The 17,618-nt window shown below is 38.4% G+C and overlaps 1 protein-coding gene across 7 annotated transcripts in view; it reads left to right on the top strand.

Annotated features, from left to right (window-relative positions):
- Nucleotides 1-17,618, top strand: part of MOB3B (MOB kinase activator 3B) — an 86,284-nt gene that overhangs the window by 31,842 nt on the left and 36,824 nt on the right. For 4 of the 7 annotated variants that reach the window (XM_071424519.1, XM_071424520.1, XM_071424521.1 and 1 more), the window contains one exon: nt 4,759-5,367. In XM_071424519.1, the coding sequence (XP_071280620.1) occupies nt 4,950-5,367 (418 nt within the window). In that variant the 5' untranslated portion in view covers nt 4,759-4,949. Of the gene's footprint in view, nt 1-2,548; nt 2,870-3,249; nt 3,470-4,758; nt 5,368-17,618 lie in introns of those variants that run through there. The other 3 variants (XM_071424518.1, XM_071424523.1, XM_071424522.1) reach the window with 3 other exon arrangements.

The following is a 17,618-nucleotide window of genomic DNA, read 5'->3' as shown; positions in this document are numbered from 1 at the left end:
TCTAACTGTGAGAAGGCTTCTTTCTAATCTGCCTGAGTGTCTTGAGTCTGCAGGTCATTATTTTGGTTACTAGCACAAAGTAACCCCAGCAGCTTTAGAGGAAAGGAAATTGCCACTCAACCAGTATCACTCCTGATAGAATGGGGAGTGGAGACTTAGATTTTAAAGAGAAAAATATAAAAATGTAGAAGCGAGCTGATGCAGAGTTGGTTTTCATATTGTGCATTGCTGGATAATCATCTCTGTGTGTGCTTTTTCTTGGAGAAATAATGTTTCTTCACTGTCTGGTTTAATAAAAGAGGATTTATATTAGCTACATTCCCAGCAGACCTCTAAAGCTTGTGTAACTCTCCCTAGAATATCATGATGAAAGGTATGTGTCTAGAAACAGTGTGTCATTTAACATTCTTGTTCCCTGTGATTTAATAGAAAATATGTGGAGAAAGTATATAGTATGCTTTTAACACAGCAATGACTCTGATATGATGCTGGTCATGATGTGTGTTTGTTGTGTTTTTTTTTTTTTTAATGGTATCTGCATCAGTAGGACTGGTTTATTATTTCCAGATGTTGGTATACGTGATTTTGGGCCAAGTTTCTGTCTCTGTCTGTGCACAAACTGGAGGACAGAGTTGGTCACTATGGTGATGCCATGGATGAAGCTTATGAGGTCTGGTTGTCCTGAGACCATCTCCACATCTGTGTTTACCATTCTCAGGCATAGCTCTGAGAATGGTAAATTCCCCAGCAAGGGAATTCACCCAGCTGCATTATAAATGCTTTGGAATAGTCCACCAGGAAAAGATGTTGGTGACTGTCCCAGAAATACATTGCTCTAAAAAAAAAGAGAAACTAAATCATTGGGAGGAATTACCTTTCTGAGCTGCCCATACCAGGACAGTCATTTAGTTCGGAGGGATGTGCAGGACACTGTCCCAGTATACCATTAGGCCAAATACCATGAGTGATAACGTTATTCTTTATGCCTTTATGTATAATTAGAACCTGTCATAAAAGACTAGAAGCACGTTTTTATCAGTTTTGACACAAGTATAAATCAGGAGCAGTTCTGTTGGCATTACTGTAACAGTAAACTGCAAAGTATCTCTTACCAAGAGACAAATTTAGTTTTATGTGGAATGAGAGTGGGTGCTACTGTACCACGGGTTTCAAGGAGTTGTGATTCAGTGTGACCCATATCACATTGTCCACAGTGTTTCAGTTTTGAAGCAGTTCCCCCAAGACCAGTTGAGATCATGAAACTGGAAGCATTTTTCATTCTTGTAAGGTGAAAACTGTCATAGAAGTGAATGTGATGACTGGCAAAGCAAGTTACATTCTCAGTGCTTTAAAAATGGTGAGATTTTGTTTGTCATTTGTTGTTGAAGCTATCTGATGAGTTTTCATTTTTGCTGATGTTATGCAGTTTTGAAGCAATAGCTTTGATTTTTAAGTTCCGCCATACAAAGTTTTAATTGACAGTATGTGGTTTAGGATGAAATGAAAAACCTCTTGTCATGATTGTTGATTCAAGCGCAGTACAGGGAGTGCTGGAAGTCTAAAGGTAGAGTTCCTGAAACGGATTAGTGAATCAGGCCTCAGCAAAGGAGTGGCCATCCTGTCATTAACACCAGCCACTTTATTGCCTAAGCAGAAAAGATGGTCTTAGAGCACAATGATTTTGTCTAGAGTTCTCCCATTAGCATCAGCCTCTGAAGGATCCAAACCTAAAATGCCTGTGCTTGATCACTACTGAAAATAAGGTGAGCCTGCTCCTTTGTCTCCTGTCAATAAAGGAAAAGCTTCTTTATTCCAAGGAAGTAGTGGTAATGTTGTTTGTAAATGTTTACAAAAGCCTAAATTTTTATTTCTTTGATCATTTCTGTTAGCTTTTGAGTAAAGATAATAGTTAATTAGATAGCAAATACCATCAAGAACCAGGATGCAAAAAAAAAAAGTATTTCATAGGGTTGATTCACTGCAGTATTTTGTGAAGGTCAGGTCTTATAGTTTTCTATTTTTCATTCTTGTATGTGAGAATACATGAGAAAACAAGTCTGTTCATCCCCTGGCATTGCACAGTCTTCAGTCATATTTCTAAACAGAGAAAGAGGGAAAAAATAAGCTCTTAGCAGAGCTGTATCTCTTAAGAGAAGTTAAACAGTGAGATACAAGCTTTGTACTCTGTATTTTGGAAGGTTACAGGAAGATGAAAGAGGAACAGCCTTGGCTTTTATTGCAGGATACTGAACAGAAGATTCTCCAGACACAAAATGTGTAGGAAGTTCTTGTTTGTTCTGATTCTGCCCGGGTGAGGTAAAGAACAGTTTCATCTGGCTGCACAGTAGAATAATTTTTTAGATGAGTCTTAGAGGTGAATTTGACCAGAATGTGTGTGTGCTTCTACAGAGACCTTCAACATCAACATAAGACTTGAGATAATGAGTTGTTTGCTGAATGTTTCGGTTGAATTTTCTCTGAATTAATTAATTTTATGCAGATTTCCTGAATATATGGAGAGGAGTGGGAAACATTATTTAATGTGATTCATTTTGTTTGCATATTTAGTAGAAAATAGCTTATAAAATACAGTGTGTTCTTTTTTTCTTGAAGGAGCTTTAATTGCTGTGAGTACTGTGTTTCAAAGTGTCTCTTTTGAAGATAAATTTTATTTGCTGCTCAGCTTGTCGCTTTAAATAAAACTCCTTACATATTCTGATGAATATTTGCAGGTGATGAAGGGAGTCAAACCACATAAGAGCACCAGGTGTATTAATGTGGGGAAGAAAGTAATTACCTGAGCTGTAAAATTCTGGACTTAACCTGCTTATTATTGCAAACTGGGACATTGGCTCCATGCCATCTTCAGGTGTGTCAGTCACAGGCTCAGTCTATGCAGCACTACTCACCTATGTTTTTAAGGGCTTTTAAATAAACAGATGGCTGCCACAGAGTATTTGAGGCTGGAAGTTTTGGGTCTTAGTAACAAACAACAAATTGTAGGGCAAAGTTGACTATTTAAAAGTACCTTCATTTCCTGCCAATGACACTTAACTGTTCCAAGGCTACTTTAAAGTCTTCTTTCCCTGATCTTTGTCAAGGAAAGAATTTCTGGACTGGAATATTCAGGATCTCAGTCTTTGAATATTACTCAAGGGTCATGTCAGATATGACAATAATCTCCCTGGAGCTAATTCCAAAACTTCTTGGATTTTGCAAATGGATATATTCCATATTTTTGGGTATGGAAAAATGACTGTTTACAAGGTAATGATTGGAATATCCCTCCATCATGCCATCAGGAAAAGTTAAAGCAAGCACTTCTCTGCTGATTCCATGTGACTGCTGCTTACCAACAAATTAGCTTGCATGATAGTCTTTCACATGTTTGGAAGAGGATTTTTTTGTGGCCACTTACATCCTATTGTGGGGACACAGGGTCTAGCACACCAAATTTCTCTTTGCTAAGGTAGGTGTTACTTTCTTGTGGATATTAAGAAGAAAGCAACACCTTTTTCTCTTCCTTTTTGCCCCTCAGCAATGCCTCAGGCAACTGTCTTCAGAAGAATTTAGTGCTAGGCACACACTGCCTTGTAAAATTTTCATGGACATGATTTTGGTTAAGGAAAACAGTGCAACACAGATAATCCCATAAGAATTGGCCACTGATAAGGGAGGATTTTTGTATTGCTATGCAGGTTTAACATATATTGTGTTATTTAATTTAATATTGCACAGAATGAAATGTTTATTCTCTGTATTTATTCACAAAATCTTTAGTACTAAAACAAAAGTCTAATTGAAGCAGCTCCTCTCTATCCTGTCACTCCTAAGTGTATAGATTTAGTGATAATATACTTTCTTTCTTGTACAAATATGAGAGCAAACAAAGCTGTAATGCAGTAATTTGTTCAGTCAGGCTCACTGTTGAAACCATTCCACTGCCTGCTTAGGTTAGATGGAACAACACAAAGTCTATGCTCTTGCTTTTGTAAGAACAATGCCAAGTATTTCCCTGTAAAGAAGATGAAGAGAGCTATAGAAAAGTGGTGGCTTCACAATTGCTAATAGTTGTACACAATCCAATAAAAATCTAAGTCTACTACTGAATTTCTGAAGGTGGGTCAATAAAAGTAACAATCTCCATACAGTTTTGTGGGAAACAGGAATTATTTCTGTGCAATACCATAGTTATCCTTCTTATTTGTTCTATGTGGTTTGCAAAAGTGAACACCTCAATAATTTAAAACAGAGAACAAATATGGATAAGTTTTGCTTGCTGATTTCTTTTTGCCACAGAGATGAGCACTGAAGCTATGGCAATTGCTTAGAGGCCCCATTGGTAGCTACAGGAGCAGTTAGATAAAGATTCTAAATTGTCACATAGTTTTTTTTCCTACTTGACTTATATGCACATTTTGAATGTTATACAGTGGCTGTAAAAATGTAGCAAAGTGAAAACGTTGGTTTTAAAATTTGATCATACAAGATTTATTGAATTCCCATCTTTATAACTTAAGAACCTCTATTGGGGTAGATATTTTAAAAGAACAGAGAAGTTAATTCCTTAATACTTCAAAAAATGAGTCACTTAAAAAAAATTAAGTCATCTAGTTAGGGGTTGGGCAGCTTTTAAGGCTAGCATATTACACATTATATTTCATCTTATAATTGCTAGAAAATTCTGGAAAAAAAGTAGCAAACTGATGGGACCAGTCTTGAATTTGCCATTGATGTGTATTGTTTCTGTATCCTTAGGGAAATGAAGTCATTCAGGGGGGCTTTCAAGAGGAAGAGCTAATAAATTGCTCTGAAGTTGATACAAGCTTCTCTGGGAAAAAGAGCAGGGCCTGGAAAGCCTGTGATAGAGAGCAGCTGTTTCCAGATACTTGCATTAAATCTCAGACGTGCTTTCCTGCCAGCTACTTCAGTGCAGAAGATTAACAGACATGTCCATAGCACTCAAGCAAGTCTTCAATAAAGATAAGACTTTCCGCCCAAAACGTAAGTTTGAACCTGGAACCCAGAGGTTTGAACTTCACAAACGAGCGCAAGCATCTCTCAACTCAGGTGTGGACTTGAAAGCAGCTGTGCAGTTGCCCAGTGGAGAAGACCAGAATGACTGGGTGGCTGTTCATGTTGTCGACTTCTTCAATAGGATCAACCTCATTTATGGGACTATCTGTGAGTTCTGCACGGAGAGGAGTTGCCCAGTGATGTCTGGAGGCCCCAAGTACGAGTATCGGTGGCAGGATGACTTGAAGTACAAGAAGCCCACAGCACTGCCTGCACCCCAATATATGAATCTTCTCATGGACTGGATTGAGGTGCAAATCAACAATGAGGATATATTTCCCACAAGTGTAGGTAAGTGTAAGGAAGAAGTCCTAAAGCATAAACTGCCTTTCATTCTTGTACTAAGCGTGTTCTCTTCCCACATATTTAGGGACATAAAAGCTGTTGAACAGCAGGTGGGTAGTAGGAGGGATCAGAAATAGTATGTAGTTTATGAAATGTTAACTATGGTTTCTAGGTATGGTAGTGTTTGTTAGCCTTAAATGTTTATCCCTAATGAGCCTCTGAGTTTAATCACTGAGTGTGATCAGCATTGCATTAATACCTTCTTGAAACTAATCAAATGTGTAAGGCTTTGCACTTTGGCCAGCTACTTACATACAGAATGGATGGAAAGCAAAACTGGTCAGACTGCTCTCATAGTGTACATTTATAAACAAGACAGTGGAGAATCAAGAATGCAATGAACTTAGCCCTCCCACCCTCTCTTGATTTCTCATCCAAAACTCACAAGTTGTTAATTATTCTCCAAAGTATTGTTTTCAGTACTACATATAACTAATAAGCATTGTTATTATTTAAGCAGACAGCCTAGATGAGAGAGCTGTTAACAGCTTCACAAATGTCCTTTTATAATATTCTCTCTGAAGAGTGGCACAAGTAGGTTAAAGTATCCTTGCTGAAAGTGGAAGAATGCATTGTGTAGTGTAGACAGCATAAATATTTAGCTATGGCTGCATGCAACAACAAAAAAGTTATGCTTTCGAAATGTACTCACTTGATTTTTAGCAGTTTTAATTAATGGGTCCTGATTTACTATTTTCAAATGGAAACGCTGGGGGCTTTCTGTAAGAAATGCAAGTTGTTGTGTATTAGTTGTCCCAGATGAGTAACAAACAGGAAGAATGCCATATGTTTAGATAAGCTCAGCCCAATATTTTGGAGTTTATAGGCAGCTAGGTCCTGCAACTAATTGGTAGATCATGCATCGAGAGTCTGTGTCTATCAGTGTTTACAGACCTTTGAAATACCTTACACTTGGACTTGATGGCTATCTATCTGGACAAATCTGTGGTTTGTTTCATAGTTTCTATCACTTTTCTGTTCTACTCTAATAGGTAGAAAGGATGAATTAATTACATTTTTAATCTGGACTTTGACAACATGGCAAGAAGATGGATGATATCAGAAGAAGCAGTATCATATATTTTTTGTAGGTGAAAAATGGGTTTGATTTCTCAAGCATTGGTTGCTTTTTGTTTCTTTAGGGTAAATGATTTTTGGAGTTGAAGATTGTTTGAAGGTGCAGAGAAATAGATGATTTTGCTTCCACTGGTATTTCTGCAGGCTTTCGTTATACCAAATTTCTTCCTTGGAGTATTCCAATATTTTTCTGGTTTTGTGTCATTTGCATAAGTAGAAAGTGTTTGTCAGCAGATATAGGGAGCAGGTAGCACAAATGGTGTGCTGATGGGTTTTACTGAACCAACTAATAATCTCTAACACACAAGCATTCAGCCCTAGATGCTCTGCCATTATATTTGTAATAAGACGCTTCTGAAGGAATTTTTGTCCTGATGGTTTACCTATTGTAAGCTAAGAATGACATCAATAAATACTCTCAGTCTACTTCTCCCATCAGCTTCTGCTGTTGTCAATTAAATCAAACATGAAACAACTGAAGGAGGGGAAAGACGTCTGGTCTCTAAAATGGGGCTGGACACTGCTAAAAGTAAAAACAGGAAAGCCCAATGTTCATAAAAATCTTTGTCTTACTCTGAATTGATCCAAAGGAAAGGGACAAGTCTGCTTGTATTGCTTGTATACTGTGCTGTATTCATTTTACAGACTGAGATGATTGGACCGTCCTGTAAAGAGATTCTATAGATACCTTTAGAGCATTATTAGAGCAGCGCTTGTACCCCTATTACTTTCTTGCCTCCTCTCCAGCCTTTGTTGCAGATACCATGCTGGCCCCCTGCATATTTCTCATTTTCTTTTTGATTAGCCGCTTTCCATATGAAACTGTTGATAAAATTGTTTGGGAGCCTTTAGATCTTTCAATTCAGAGACAAATATATGCTATGTTGTATTTAGTATTCTGGGTATCTCTTATGTGAACAAGTCCCTACTTAGGAGACATGCGAAGGGAAGTTTGGATCTGTTCCTGGGGTAACTTGCCTTACAAAAGAATCTTTTTGGTTGATTTTCATATCAGTCCCAAATTTGAATGTGATACTACCTGTAAACCTATCTGAGTAATGCATTATAAAGCTGTTGAATGAAATTCACTGAGCGTGTGTATTGTTACCTGTGCTGCATTTCACAAGTGATCAGAGAGGGAACCTTGGTTGCTGTGTTAGGTACTGTTTATTCCTACCTGTTCTGCAGCAGCCTTTTGGTTAGCCTGTGCACCATAGGCATAGTGCTAATTAAAATATCTATTTTCATTCACATAAATTAATGGTGATGAATATGACAATTCTTCATTCTTCACAGCAGCTGAAATAAATTTTGAAAGATTATATACTCAGAAAACAAAACAGGCTTATATATGACCTTACTAATAGGACAACAGTTTTAAAGTATTGAGTGGCTGTAAATTAGAGATTGCTTCATTGCTTTGAATCTTTCTAGTCTAAAGATAATTGTTCTAGGAAAAAAAAATGTGTCCAGTGGATGGTATTTGGGCTGACTTTTTCATTAGCAGAAAAGTTTAATGAGGAGATCCAGAGTTGGGTTAGTAAGTGCTGTTCACAGAAACCCTGAACACACTTTTCTCAGCTTAATCCTATTAAACTTTTGCTCTTTCATTTAGCATGTCTCATGGAAACTATCTAAAGAAGGATTTCAAGAACTGTAATTAAGTGCAGCTTTCACTGAGGAGCTAGTTTCAAGGTGTCATGGTTTGACACTGGCACAATGCCAGTGCCCCCATGAGCATACCTTCTCCCTGGTTTCTGCTGTGACATGTGACCAGGAATAAGCAAAGCAGGCTCCTGCTTAGGGAAGAAAGAAAATAAAACTTTATCAACTACACTACAACTATGGATAAAAAGGAACACACACACACAGGGAAAATGAAAACCTTACAAATACATTTCCTCCTCCCCCCACCAAATTTCCAACACAATACATCTATTCCTCAAATCCTCTTAGTCCAGAACCACCCTTCAGACAATCAATCCTCAGTTCATCAAGAGGAGAGGAGTCCTTCTTGTACCATGGGCTTCCCCTGGAAACACAGCTGAAGCCTCGTGTGTTTCCGTGTCACTCGTGGCACCGCCCGGAGTACATCTGCCGTCGTGACCTCTTCCTTTCATGTCCAGTGCTCTCACCACTGAACACGGACCAGAGCTGCTTCTAGGGTTGTCTTTTTAAGGATGCTCTGTCCCGATCCAAAAAAGGCACAGTCTCTCCTTTGGGACACCTGTCCCCACAATCTCTCCTTTGGGACACCTGTCCCCCCCATATTTTTTCACCCCCTGGGGCCGAGGGGCACCAACACTGAACCCTCTTGGTTCTGTGGCCATTGCCTCCCCCTAGAATGCACTCTCTCTCTCTCTCTCTCTCTCTCTCTCTCTCTCTCTCTCTGTGTCTCTCAGGGGGGGCTGCCCGATGGTTCCCAGTGTCTCTCTCTCTCTCTCTCTTCCACCCCCGGGCTCAGGCCTACCTCGCCCGGCCACATGGCTTTTACCCTCCCCCTGGCTGGGGAAGAGACCCGAACTCTTTCCCGCCAGAAACCCAAAGAGGAGGCTCCCAGGCGAGAGCCCTGCTTTTAACCCCGTGTTCTCAGAGGCGGATCCATGTCCTAATGGCCAGGTTAGATGCCAGTTTTAAAGTCTGAATATCCATTGACCAAAACACAGCATCCAAAAAAACACATTTCCTGTCAAACCACCACACAAGGAAAATAATTTCAGAGTAGGAATAGCCAGGTTTGGTGGGATCTTCATTTTGTGGTGGTGGTTTTCCTCAGTGGTAAAAAAAAAAAACAAACAACAAAAAAACAAACCAAAAAAACCCCACAAATGCAATTGAGTTATAAATTGTTATAAATGTTATATTTAACCTTGTCAGTGTTTATACTGGCACAATGGCCTATGGCCTCTTACCAATCATCTGTGGTCTGATGTGGTCTGATTTCCTTTCTGCTTTCCCCTGTCCTTCTGATTTATTCATTTTATTATAAAGAGCCTTATCCCTCAACCACTCTCCCACTTACAGGGAGCTGGTTGCATGGAAAAAGAACTGTCAAGAATTGTGTGCATGTGATAAAAGCAGGTGCTGAATATCTAGACCGCTTCTTTGTATAGCAAAACTTGAACAACTGTTTTTATAAAATGGCCTCACCATCTGTAGAAGATTGTATACATGATTATGTTCTTATGTCCTTAGTGGATGAGAATGCAGTAATAGAACAGAGTCTGTACACCTGCTCAGCCACTACTGAAGCTATCCATCTCCAAAATTAGTTTTTGTAATGTGCCTGGTGTTTATTTAGCTTTAGAGTAAATTCTTTGGTAAGTACTAGTTTCTCTTTAGGGCACCTACTAGTCTCACTGTTTAACACTTTTCAAGGAATATATTTCTCAGCCTTTGGTAAACAGTCTGAAGAAATAATTTGGAATGGAAAGCAGTAGATCCTAGGAAAAGATGCACTTTTTGTTGAACTGTATCAGCTTTCACCAAATGAGTTTTGGCAACCTCAAAAAAGGAGCTAAGAAAGATTTTTTTCTTGGAAAGAATTCTCACAGAAGAATTCTATTTTTCTGTGCTCCCTTTAAATCCTGATTTCAAAACATGATAAATTAATTTGCTTTAGGTTCTTTTCTGTACTTATTGCAGCCTTAAAATGAGAGTAATTATGTCTTGTTGGGATTCCATTCACTTTTCAGTGAATGGAATGCTGAGTTTTTTTCTGTTGTAAGAGTCACTGGAAAAGATACACAGAAATTTAAGGCCACAGGGCATTATGTCATTTATTCTAATCTGAACACCAGCATAACACAGGCCAAAGAACATCACCACATGATTTCTTCATCTGGTCCACAGATTGAAATGAGAAGATGGTCAAGCAACAGAAAATGTTGCTGAAACTAACAGAAAATTCACTTCTTTTTTGGCTTGACATAATTTTTTTTCCCAATAAAAAAAATTGGGAAAGAAGAAGAAGAAAATTGAAGAAAAGTAGTTGACAGAGACCAAAGGTTGTGCCATCTCCATCCTTCAGGGTTTTCAAGACCAGTCAGAATAACACCCCAAGCAACCTAATCTGATGGGATGCAGACTTCCCAAAACCAGTGCTAGCTTTAAATATTCATGATTCTTAATTCCAATTTCAGCACTGCCAGGCTGCCTAAGGAACTAAAAGAGCTAAATTTATTAAAACCCGATTAAGCAGTTTAACATTTAAAGGATGTACAAAATCACTTTTAAGGTATGAGAGTTCTCGTATAGGAGGATTTTAAAAGTTATTAATTAATCAAATCGCCTAGTCATGGCTGATCAAAATAAAAATACTTCAAACATATTTAAAGCCTAGGACTTCAGCTGAAAAATTAATGTATCTTTATCAATACTTTGGCTGTTCCGTGTTTGGCTAGCAAATTTTGCTATCTAACAGCTTCAGGTTTTGCAAAGAGCACGTGTGTGATGCTGCTTTCAAAGAAAGGAGCCTAGTATGTCACAACAATTCACCTACAAAAGCAGACCAAGATTCTGGAGGGACTTTGTAGATATAATTCAAAATTTTCTATGGTTTCCTACTAATATTGTGGTATTGTAGAATTTTTTACAGTTATTATTGTAGAATTTTCTACAGTTTTCTTTTATTACAGTTATTCCTGTCTTATTTCTGTTCAAAAGTACGAGGAAGTGTCCATAGTGTGGGCAAAGTGGTGCTTGCTGGCATTTCCTGCATACACTTTTTGTTCATTTTTTTGCTGCTGTTGCAATTGCACTATCTAGGAACTGCCATTGTTTCAAGCACACCCACCCCACAATCAAAAATATGCAATCTCTATAGCTGGTATGTTTCCATTTTTTTTAAGACAAAGCTTTGCCTGGGAGCAAAGGGAGAGGTCAGATTGCTGTCTGTTAACTGGTAATTCAGTCACCCAGTGCTAGATGCATATAGCTGTAGTCTACCACCTGAAGACCAATGTAAAATCCAAACAATCCTTTCTGCTTGATCTTTGCACGTGTCACACTATTGATGAATTTGGTCTGTAGAAGGGTTTTATTTTGTAAGGTTTACCTGCTTGTCCCTGTTGCTGCCCTTTCTTGGTCACTCCTTCAACATGGATGTGCCTGCCAAGAGCTTTGAATTATTCTTTATGTCAATGAAATAAAGAAAATTCTGCAAAATACAGACTGTCCTATGGCTACAGTTTTTTTCCAGTTATTAAACTTTATGAATTCTGTGCCTATACGAATGTTATAGCAGCAGCACAGCTATGCTCTTAGAGAGTTTGGTGTCTTGAAATATATGTGCTTGGAAAATATCAGGTAGATATTTTACTATTAGATTACACATTTGAGCTTCCTCCTCCTTGCACCTTTTTCCTGCCCCTGTGGTTCAGGATCTAACAGATGATTCAAAGTAACCTAAGCTGGCATATGAACCAGCCCACAAACCTAGCATGCTTCAAGAGTATCATCACAAAAGATTGATGAAAATTGTATTAAGTCCATCTGGATGGTGAGTGATGCAGTTTAGCAGTTAGCAATCTGGTCTTCTTAGCATTGAATTACTTTCTTGCTGACTGATTATATCTTGGAGGAATTTGATTCCCTATTTGTATCTGATATCTAAAATGCCTTGATTAGTTTAAGTATCCTACTTTTACAATAATAGGGACTGAAGCTTGGGAGTAGTCTAGACTAGTAGTCTGGTCCTGAAGCCATATCACTGACAAGCCTTCCTCAGTGTACCCCCTTGGTCTGTTGCTCTGTGTATCATTTGAGGTACCTAAAGGTCCACTGCCAGCTCAGACATATGAATTAACCCATTCTGCAATCTAGTTTTGATGATAGAAGAAAATACGTGCAGTAGAAAGTAAGTGCAAATCTATTAGTGTATTCTCTGCTTTTCCATGGGAAGGATTTAGCACTGCTGGTACGAAGGAATGCTGTCTCACCTGGAGAATGTGTACTGGGAGTCTGATGCCTTGTGTGACATATTTTCAGTATTGTGGTAGTCATTAAGGGCTACAACGCACTTTTACTAACTGACTAAGAAGCAGGTCTCAGTGGCTTTCTTCCTCCATTCTCCATGTCTCAAACTTGAGGGAAATAAAAGGAAATCAACTTAAGTGGGGGCATGAATGGTGGTGGAGGGAAAATTTGAGAGGAAAGGGATGTATTAACTGGCTCTGCAAAGGTTTCAGGATCTCTTCTCAGTCTGATGCTGGTTTTGGAGGAAGAAAAAAGTACAGAACACCCACAAGAAATGGTGTCCCATGTAGGAACTGGGGTGGTTTGTCCAATATCTGCCATCTCCCTTGTTCTTGAGGAATTCAGCTTTCCAGCATGTTGTCAGTACATATGTTGTGGGACATTACTTAAATTAGTCTCTCAGAGATTCAGAAATGCCATGACCACAACTTCTACCCTAACTGAATTTGTGACTTCTTCTCTTTAGCTGCCTTCACAGCACAGCCAATGTCTACAATGTTTAAGTAGGCATGCTGGGGTTGAGCTTGTGCCCAACTCAAAAGGTGTGGGAAATGTGATACCTTGAACATACTTTACCTTGGAAAGTGGGCTTTTGTGAACTGAGCACTCTGCATTCTGCAGTGATGTGTGAATTCCTTCCTGTGATGAACAAGAAGAATAGCTTCTTATGTAAAACCTTCTAAAAAAGACTTTATGTCACAGGCTGCAGGCAGAATGTGTGTAGGAGAAGAATTTACATATCATAATGACTTTGCTGGTTCATTGTTTGGAACACAAACAAAATCAGATTCACAGGAATAAATTTTTTTAGTGACTACCTCTTGCTTATGTTTTTTTTGCCAAATTGAAGTTGTTGTTTAAGCTCAGAAATATTGTAGAAAATATTGTAGAAAATTGCTCCATGAAAAGTAGTCCCTACTTTGAGAAATGTATTTTCATCCTCAAGGTCAATCTTCTGAGCACAACACTGGTACTTTGGGGCATGTTTTATGCACAATCTGGCCCAGGGAAGAGATGTATGCCCTGATAACACGGCATCATCAGCTGCACCCAATATATGGTAACAATCATCAGAATGAAGTGTGATCATAGAGGCATGAAAATAAAATAATTTAGTCCTAATTGGTTTAAACAACAATCTCAATTTGATTTCACTGTTGAGTGGCTGGAGTGATGCTTAGTGTGGCTCTTAGGGAACTTTTGGAAGTCCTAAGTCTAGGAGAAGATTTTTGCTCCAGACAGAACATCAATACTCTCTTTTAAGTTTCTCCATTCTCTTTCAAGTAGAAATTTGGCCTTCTAAATTCATATAGATTATGAATATATGATATATGGAGCAAAAGCAGAAACTTTAGGAGGGAGAAAACTTATTAGTCGCTTTTAAATGTGGTACTCATGTATTTTATAGGTATTTTTTGAAGAAAGTCAAATATGTATGTAGAAAATACTTGGATAAAAAAAACATTGTGCAGCTAAAAGCCAAAAAATAATGTGGCCAGCAGGACCAGGGCAATGGTGAGGTCCACCTTGAATCCTGTGCCTAGTTGTGGGCCTCTCCCTACAAGAAAGACATTGAGGTGCTGGAGCGATTTCAGAGAAGGGCAACAAGGCTGGTGAAGGGTCTGGAGCACAGGTCTTTTGTGGAGTGGTTAGGGACCTGGGTATGTTTAGTCTGGAGAAAAGGAGTCTGAGAGGGGCATTGCTCTCTACAGCCCCCCTGGTTGCAGCCAGGTGAGGGTCAGCCACTGATCTCAGGTAGTCAGCAACCAGACAAGAGAAAATAACCCCATGTTGTGCTAGGAGGAGTTTTGATTGAATATTGGGGAAAATTGCTCCATGAAAAGCATTGTTAAGCACTGGAACAAGCTGCCCAGAGAAGTGGTTGAGTCATTTGGAAGTATCTAAAAGACATGTAGATGTCATGTAGAAGGTACTTGGACACATGTCTTAGTGATGAACTTGACAGTGCTAGGTTTATGATTTGACTTGATCTTAAGGGTCTTTTTTTTCAAACCTAAATAATTTCATTCTTTTATCTTTAAACACAAAGCCAAGAATTATATATTCAGATAACCTGTAAGTACAGTATTCATTCTGATAATGCCACAGAGAAAACCATCAAACCTTTTAAAGTTTGATCGTTTTCAATAGGAGTATTTATAGGTGTGATTAAGTCACTTGTGTGTTAACGATTAGAAGACAACTGTATTTGTACATTTCTGTGCTTAGTTCTGCAGAAGTTCTCTGCCTTGAGGAGCTTTACATGCTCATAGAAAAAAAAGTCAGCAAGAGATTACAGGAAGAAAAATTATTTATATATATATATATATATATATATATATATATATATATATATAACAATACATATACATATATATATATATATAAACATATAAAATTATTATATTATATAACAGGAAGAAAAGTAGTTTAGTATGGCTTCTGCGAGGATGGATTTTTCTGCATCATATTTGTTTGGTCAGTGTTTTCAGCTGAATACTCACTGATAGTGCTGCACATGACATGATTAGTCCTTGTCTGCATAACTGTGTCTTATGGATCTCTTTTCTTCATGAGTGTGTTTATATTTGTTAAGGCGATACCAAAGAAGTTAAAGGTAGGGATGATGGGGGTCATTCTGAAGGGAGTTCATTTCAGACACTCTGAGTGGCTTCCCTTTAGCTCCGTGGTTGTTGTATACACTATTTTTATGGTATGTGGGCCACTGTATTCCCTCATGCAGAGGATTGTCAATACTCTATTCCTCAGCTACTCAGTACTTTGAGGTAAGCAACTTGAAATCTAGACTATAATGTGATTCTGAAAAAGACAGCTGTATTTCTTCTAGCGTATTGATTATTAAGGGTTGTAAGAGGTCTGGGACCTTAACAGAGAACTTTAACCTTTTAGGAAGGACAACAGTATCCTTTTTCTTTTTGAAAAATATAAGTGCATGCAACCCTGAACATGAACATATAAGGTTGCTTAGGAAGTAGAGGAGGAGAAAAAAGCAGACGTCAGTCTTGCACCATTGCCAATCTTTGCATTGTTAAGGGCAATGTTAATTTTATTAGAAAACTTTTCTACAGTCCACGCAAACCTCCTGCTTATTCACTGTCCCTCTGTCCTTAGCAAAGGGACCCAAGGCTTGCTGTATATGTTCCACAAGACTGTGATAGAGTAATTCAGCCATTCATTAAAATAGAACAGATTTAAGTTTATGTGCTACATTCAGAAAAAGCTGAATTACTCTTAAAAGCAGGTTCAAGTCATCATTGGTTCACTAAGGGAAAAGAGTTTGTTCATGCCTTTGTCATAACTATCAAACTATCAGTACCACACAGGATTCACAGCTGGTGCTGTGTACACAAATACTAGTGGCACTGCTGTAAAACATGTTTCTTTATTTAATGTTCCAGTAATGAGTTTAAAGTAATGAGTTTTTCCCTGTTTATGGAAAATTGAAAATGGAAAATTGTTTTCCTGTCAAAAATGGTGTTTGAGCATAGAATTGTTCATATTGGCTGGCAGTCCTGTAGTACTCCCAACACAGGTTTTCTACAACTTCCTAGCTAATGGAAACTTCGAAAAGTATATAGCTGAAAAGTTTTTGAAGTATGCATAGGTCCATATTGAATGGTGGAAAATAAAGTAACTGAAAACACTAGAACAACTCAACAAAAATGGATACTCACCAGCTTATGCTCCATGTTTTGATAGGGCAAATCTGTGCTTTGGTTCTAGCATGGAAATCTGTTATATGCCAGGGGACTGCCTGACTTCAGAAAACCTAAACAAAACTTAGAAGCTTTAGGAGGTTATTCCTTTCTGCTTTTATGGGTCTATCCAAGAAAGTATAAAATGCCCTCTTACACTTTTTCAATGGCCTGAAAAAATCAAAGCAGAAGCCTTGAATTTTCAGAGCAGCAATGCAAACACTTCTATAAAGATGACCAATATAAAGAATGTCTGTAGGTGGTGAGAGCTAATTGGTGTTGAGTCCTTGATATCTGGGAGTTGTGTTTTCCCAGTCCACCAGCACAGGCCTTTCTATGTGACTTGCTTTCTTGCTCCTTAAAAAACCATCCTGTGGTTGTTCATGGGAGGTGTACAACTTCACAGGGTCATGGTTTTTAAGCCCTGTAGAATTTCATCTACAGTCTCTAATCTATCCATAAGTTACCTCTGTGCAGAGCTGTTACCCCCATGAAAATCTACTTTCTATTTGACTGAAATTGCACGGATTTGCAACAGAATCTGGAATTTAATAATTCTCTTTCATTCTCTTCTTAATGCTGTAACTGACTGTAAACTGAGCAGTGTTGATTGAAACCCATCAACCAACACATTCCAGAAACTACTTGCAGTGAAAAAAATGTGCATCCTGCATATGCTTTTTGGTGTTCAAAGCCAAAATATTAAAGCCAATCTTATAAATGTATCTGTGGCAGGGCCAAATGCTTGAACTACAAACAGATCTGATGAGTAAAAGAAATAATGTAAACAGTTGCCTTCTCTGTTATCTTCTTCAGGCCATGTGGATGTGGATAGGCCTGCATAAGCTGTATTCAGGCAATAAACTTTCCTTCTCCTACCCTAGTGTTCAATGTAGGCTCTGTGTGCCTAAGCAGTGAATGAGAGACACCAGGCAACTGTTACTACCCTGTAACTCATAGTAATGACAGGCTCCCCAGAGAAAGGCTCTGCAGCCTGACAGTCATTCTTGGGCTGAGTTGTAAGCTCTGTGTCACAGGGATAAACTGCCTTTATAGTACAAATTCTTCTGTTACAGTGCCACAAAACTTACATGTGCATATTGTGGACTGTGGAAATATAAAATAATTTTCAGTGCCTGAGACTGTTTATATGAAACCGCAAGTCATTACACAATTTTTGGTTACACATTTAACCTGAAAGAATTGTTTCTAAGTAGAGAAAAACCACAAAAGCCAAGGCCTAAATAGTTTCCTTTTCCCTGAAGACTCACCCAAGATGCTGTCCAGCAGATGATTTTCCATGGCAGTAGCTTCCTCCCTGTGCAAATGAACATAGGAATTTCCTAGAAACACAGATCTCTGTAGTGATTCATGTGTCTCCCTTTCCAGAAGTTAGCTTCACTTGGAAAATCCTCTGAGTCATGGTTA

Source organism: Agelaius tricolor, unplaced genomic scaffold (genome assembly GCF_023055355.1).
Source record: "Agelaius tricolor isolate 1412-34295 unplaced genomic scaffold, bAgeTri1.0.p SCAF_4, whole genome shotgun sequence".
NCBI classification, from domain to species: domain Eukaryota; kingdom Metazoa; phylum Chordata; class Aves; order Passeriformes; family Icteridae; genus Agelaius; species Agelaius tricolor.
The sequence above is the reverse complement of the archived record's forward strand: the minus strand, read 5'-3'. Positions and strand labels throughout refer to the sequence as shown.